The following is a 5927-nucleotide window of genomic DNA, read 5'->3' as shown; positions in this document are numbered from 1 at the left end:
ACGACCTCCACCACGCGTGTGGAAAAAGCGCGGAAAAATGTCTTCGGGGCTCGACGCGTCGAGAGCCCTGTGTCACCCTAAAATTCTGCTGCGCGGAATTATTACTATCTTGCCCCTATTTTATTTCCCCTATATACGGCTCCTTATTTCAGACCTTTGGAGGCATTAGGTAGTAGTTAGGTAGCTTAGGTAGGGGAGGAGACTCCCAATAATTTAGATCTAATTTTCCTTTCCAAATTCTTCCCCTTTGGGGAAGAAAACATTCCTCCTTAGAATAGATTTAGGAATTGAAGATGAAGATGTAGACCCAAGAACTCTTTAGGTATAATTTCTCTTCTATTAATGTAAAGTTTGAATCTTAACTTTCTTGCTTTGTTTATATTGCTTCTATTTATGTTTATTATGGTAGAGTAGAGTAGTTGGATGTGTGTGCCCTTGTTGATCTATGGATTGATGCTTATAATTTAATATTATGATCGTGTGTATTGTGGGAGTATGATTGATGAGTGTATGGATGATGTTGTTCAATCTTTGCTTCTATTTCCGGCCGGGGTAGTTAGTAAACCGAGTGGAAGTGAGAGTGTGCACGATAGCGGCCTCTCACGAGCCCAACTCATCTATATCTCCGCTCTTAATCCGAAAGGATGAGATCCGAGAGGAGTGGTAGGCTAGGTGTTATATGAAATGCCTCAACCGAATGAGAATTGAGAGTTTGAGTGTGACGCCACTCAATACAAAGACCGTGACTCCCTAGATCAATCCCGAAATCCAATTCCAAGCTACCAACGATAATCAATCCTTTAGTTTAACTTTGGCATGCACCCCTTCCTTTTACCTTTTGTATTTTCTATCCCTTTTTACCTTACAAACCACCCATGAACAAAACCTCCACCTTTGATTCTTGTAACTCTTACCTTTCAACTTCCTAAATGCCACACATATTCGGTTCCCATTCGCCATCCTTGAGAGACACGACACTCGGGGAGTCTTGACTCTTCGTTTTACCACTTCACCTTCACCTCCCACTAAATTACATCCTTCAAAGAAATAAATCGACTGAGAAGGCATCCCCAATTGAGCCGATTATTCGAGTGGCGAGGTCCGACCTACTCGCCTATCACTTATGAGTTCTTGGCCACGCTGGACATCAAGCGTGAGGCCAATGATGCAAAGGAGTCAATCACATTTTGTCTATTTGGCGACCGTTACAATATCTCGGTTAACACTTTGGGTGTTACTCTCGGATTTCATGATGCTATTGAGGTAACTATGCCATATTTCAGGGATTTCAAGACTGATTTTGACTCAGACACATATGCTATGAACTATTGGAAGAGAATTACCAACAACGTAGTGTATAACTCTTCCAACTTTGAAGGCGAAGCTCATCACCAAGAACTATCTGAAAGCCATCAGATTGGCTTTTGCAGTAAACCTCTCAGGCAGGACGACCAACAAAAACAATGTCTACAGGCAAGACCTTTTCTACATGTGGTGCATGGAGAATCGTGTCAACATTAACATGGGCGTTCAAGCACGAAAATGGCTTCAAACCCAACTCAAGAAAAAGGTACAAACAGTCTTTATTGGACATTTTGTTACAAGATTGTGCCAGGGTTTGGGCCTAGCAAACTGTCTTTAGGTGAAAGAGACGAGGGTCCCATGGTTGCCTTTTCCGTGAGCGAGTTCTTCGCGATGTACCTCAAGTTGGGAGGGGATGATGCACCAGTGTAACCCCTCGTCATTTCCGGATCAGATTAAGGTTCGAGAAATATGTTTTAAGCTAAGACATACCTGAGATGCGTGACCGATGCGTCAAAAGGATTTTTATAAGGAAATATAGTTGTTATCAAGCTGTGATCGTTCGTGCCGGTCACGAACCGTAAAAAAAAAAATTTAAATTTAGGAACTAGTATTTGGACTCGTTTGTCCTAGAAAAGGGATTTCTAGACACCATACCATTATTTTTGAATTTCCTATTGAATTAAATTAGCCCATAGCAGCAAAAATTTATTTTTGATCGTACATCGCGAAGATTCTGCGGTGTACCGAACCTAGCCCAAATTGGAGCTTTTGACTGGAATAAAATTTTAGTTTCAAGAATATTCTATTTAAATTATTTCCTACCGAAATTTCATCTGTTTTAACCCCAAACAGTCCATGTTAAGATATTTTTTTCCCAAGATTTCTAGGATGGTGACACTTGTCACTTTAATCCACCCTTAAATATTATTATATAAGTGGGAAATGAATTTTTGGTCTTCATTTTCCCATTTGGCCGAAAAAAAAAAGAGGGGAAAGGGGAGTGAATTTCTTCCATCTTCAACCTCAAGCTTCAAGGACTCCATAGCCAATCTTTCTTCACAAACCTCAAGCTTCAAGGACTCCATAGCCAATCTTTCTTCACAATTTCATCAAAGATTCGGTAAAACTTTAATTTTATTCGGTAGATAGCTTTATTTCCTTTCCTAGATTAAGAATCTAAGTCTTGATTTCTTGAATCTTGTTTCCTAGATTAAGAATCTAAGTCTTGATTTCTTGAATCTTGTTGTTATGATGATGAATTGGGAGCTAGGGTTTCAAGAAGGAATTGGGGAAAATCCACCAAAAGCATCTTTAAGACAATATTAACTACTTTGGAGGTAAGGAGTTCCCTTAAGTTGGACTAGATTGCTCAAATTTGAATAATTGATGGTTGATTGTGACTTGGTGAAATTTAGTAAAAATGTTTAGTATAAGTTGCCTGTATATGGTGTATATAAGGTGTATGTATAAATCATATTTATGCCCATATAGGCTTACACTTGTGAAAATATTGACAAGAAATTTAACTAGTCTCTGGCAGTAACTTCCGTGAATTTCTGGGACAAATCGGTAAGGTATTTTGATCCAATTTTTTTTATACATGTAGTTCTATACGTGTAGATGCTACCATAAAAATTTCATAATTTTTGGAGTAGTATAAGTGTGGTTTCAAAATTATTTTCCAAAACTGGTCCAGAGAGAAGAAAAATCCGGACAGCACACTGCCAAGGGCAAAAAGGGAATTTTCTGTGTAAATTCGTGAACCTAGATGACCAAAAATTGTTATGAACATCAAGTACTATGAGTTAGGGTTCTACCAAAAAAATTTCAAGTGAAAAAGAGTTCGGGAACTATTCTTACCGGCTCGATCTTTCAGACTGCGCCAAGCTGAAATTTCTGAAAAGAAATGGTTAAAACCAATGTCGTTAAAGAGAAAAGAGAAGGAAAACCTTAGTTTCTGAGCAAGAGGAGGAGGACCTTGACTAACCCACGGGTGGCATATGCTCTGCATGAAGTGCCCTTGCCCAGCGGTTGTTACATATTAAATGTTGTGCCGTATGACATCCAATTCATACTTATGCGACGTCTAGTCGCTGGGTACTATATAACTCGTCGGATGCGGTATTCCCACGGGGGTGTGCACACTTAAGGTATAGATACCCCGATTATTGCGGGCAGGTTTCGTTTTAACGGACCCGGTTAGGCCGACTGGGAATCATTTTAACGTACCTGGTGCCAAGGGATCAGCGTTAGATCGGGGGACGACCACTACCCCGATCAATGATCCAAGTGGTCAAAGAGGGAGACAATTAGAGTGCTCCAAAGGCCTCACACTTTCGAAGAAGAAACTAAGTGAATTTTTGTAAGGAGATATGGCTACTCTGTAGCGGAGATGAGATGGAAATTGATGGAAAGCTCCTTGAGAGGAACGGTTGAAAACTAGTTTGAATAACTACAGGTTTGACTGGAGGAAAATATTATTTCCTATTTGTAAGAGAAGTCCAATTTGACTAAGTGATATGATTTCTTCTACGTACGTATATGTTTCACTGTGTTGTTATACTTTAATCAAAAATATATGTTTTAGAAAACCTTTATTTAAGTTTGGGCGATCCACGGATCTCCTTGCTTAGCCGTCGCGCTAACTACACTTCAATGTGTTGCTTTCAGATGGAGTTCAGCGTTAGTTCTTGCAGTCCGACGAACTCCCCTAGTTCGTCGGAAGGTGTAGGTCGTGGCATGGACTACGACGTTTTTGTACAGCAGATGAGTGGCGCCGACCCTTATGCGCCTGGCTATGCTCCTACAGCTCCCAATAGCTCACCGGCAGTAAATAGTGTTCTTCCTATTCCTGAGGGTCCTGACGTACAGGCCACTTTTGGTTTTTACCCCATCGAGGTGCTGGTAGGAAGTAACCCCCTAGAGTTTATAGTTTATTATCCTTACCCTTGGGACCCGAGTCCTCCCGAGAGTTGGGAGGAGTGGTCTATGGTCATAGTCGCTTCCCGGTTCCTAGACCATATCACATGGTACGAAGGGGAATGGCATCTTGTCTGGGGTGAGTTTACGGGTCCGACGTATCTCCAGATCGTGTAAGCAGGATGCACAGAAGGTCTGTAGGGGTTTATTCCTTTTGTGTAAATATATTTTGTAGCCAGGGGAGTGACTGATCTTGGTTAGTGGGGACATGTAGGGCTTTAAACTTATGTTGGCCGTTAGGCAAAATTTCCGGTACTTACTTTGTAAATATTTATATATATATATATATATATCTTGTATGTTATTTCAAAATGAGTGACTGTGTGTGTTGAGTAAGTTTCTTTTAGCCTGTGCACCTGAAGCGGGGTCTGTCAAGGGGATGATAGAACTTGTTTTGGGTGTGGCGGTAACACCTTGGGTTGTACGGCAAGCCAGACTCCTCAGGATGTACGGTAAGCCGGCCCGAGGAGTGTTACAACCAGATCGTATCAGAGCCTAGGTAGTGTCATAACCTAGGTTGTGCCAAAGCCTTAATTTGAGTCAGCTTAAGTTGTTAAAACTGCCCTAAGTCACTATTTCAGCTAGGGTTAAGTATGAGCTTCTGGAGCAGAGCAGGGAACCAGGCAGCATGAAAGGGGGTACCTCATCTGTACTTTACAGAATCTCTTGATTCTGGTTGATTGAATTATTTGGTATGTAATTGTGATTGCTTGCATGTGTTAATCATTGCTCATGAGTATTGCAAGTAGGGTTGATAGCATAGTGCATGACTAATTGCTATGCTAAGCGTAGCATCTGGTTGAAATAGGGGGAAGTTGCCCTTTAAGACTTGAGTAGTTACTAGGCTAACCGCTTAGCTAGTTAACTTCTTAAGAATTCTTACCCTTTTGACACTAACTTGTGTTTGTCGTCTAGTAAAATGCCTCCTAGGCGAAACGTACCTGCTGGGGATAGCAGCGATGTCTCGGCAATGGACCGTATGGCTATGGCAATGGAACAGATGGCTGAGTTCATGATGGCTCAGCAAGCTCATAATCAAGCCCCAGTGCAACCACGGGTTGATGTTACTAAAGCTATAGCAGCTAGACAACCACCGTTCTATGCAGGGGAGGAAGACCCGGTGATCCTTGAAGAATGGATCCGAACCTTTGACAAACTGCTAAACGCTGTGAATTGTCCCGAGGAGCAGCGGGTGTCTTCTGCAGTATACTACCTGACCAAAGCTGCGGATGATTGGTGGTCAATGGTGGGACCAGATCTTCTGCAAGGCCCAGGGTTTGGCTGGGAAGAGTTCAAAACGGAATTAAGAGGTCAATTCTATACCGAACGAATTAAGGGCATCAAGTGTGAAGAATTCTTGCGGTTGAAACAACAGGGAACAACGGTGCAAGATTATCATGGTAAGTATGTGGAGTTGATGAGATTTGCGCAAGATATCGTACCCGATGAGGCAAGCAAGGCGAGGCGATTTGTAAGGGGGTTAGATTGGGGAGTGAGAAGTGCAATCGCACCATTTATGTGCTCTACTCTCAGGGAAGCATACAATAGAGCATCGGATCATTATCAAGTGTATTTAGATCAGCAAGAAGTCTATGGTCGGAAAAAGAGAAAAGCTGATGATAGGTCAGGAACATCTAAGGGGG

General features: G+C 41.7%; 1 protein-coding gene across 1 annotated transcript in view; it reads left to right on the top strand.

Moving 5' to 3' along the window:
• Nucleotides 1-2536: 2536 nt before the first annotated feature.
• LOC116033152 overlaps nt 2537-5927 on the top strand; it is an 8119-nt gene continuing 4728 nt past the window's right edge. Inside the window, exons 1-2 of the mRNA XM_031275911.1 lie at nt 2537-2642; nt 5200-5907. Of these exons, the coding sequence (XP_031131771.1) occupies nt 5204-5907 (704 nt within the window). The 5' untranslated portion in view covers nt 2537-2642; nt 5200-5203. The remainder of the gene's footprint in view (nt 2643-5199; nt 5908-5927) is intronic.

The sequence above is a fragment of the Ipomoea triloba genome, chromosome 10, assembly GCF_003576645.1.
Source record: "Ipomoea triloba cultivar NCNSP0323 chromosome 10, ASM357664v1".
Lineage (NCBI taxonomy): Eukaryota > Viridiplantae > Streptophyta > Magnoliopsida > Solanales > Convolvulaceae > Ipomoea > Ipomoea triloba.
Note: the sequence above shows the minus strand (reverse complement) of the source record. Positions and strands in the feature narration are given on the sequence as shown.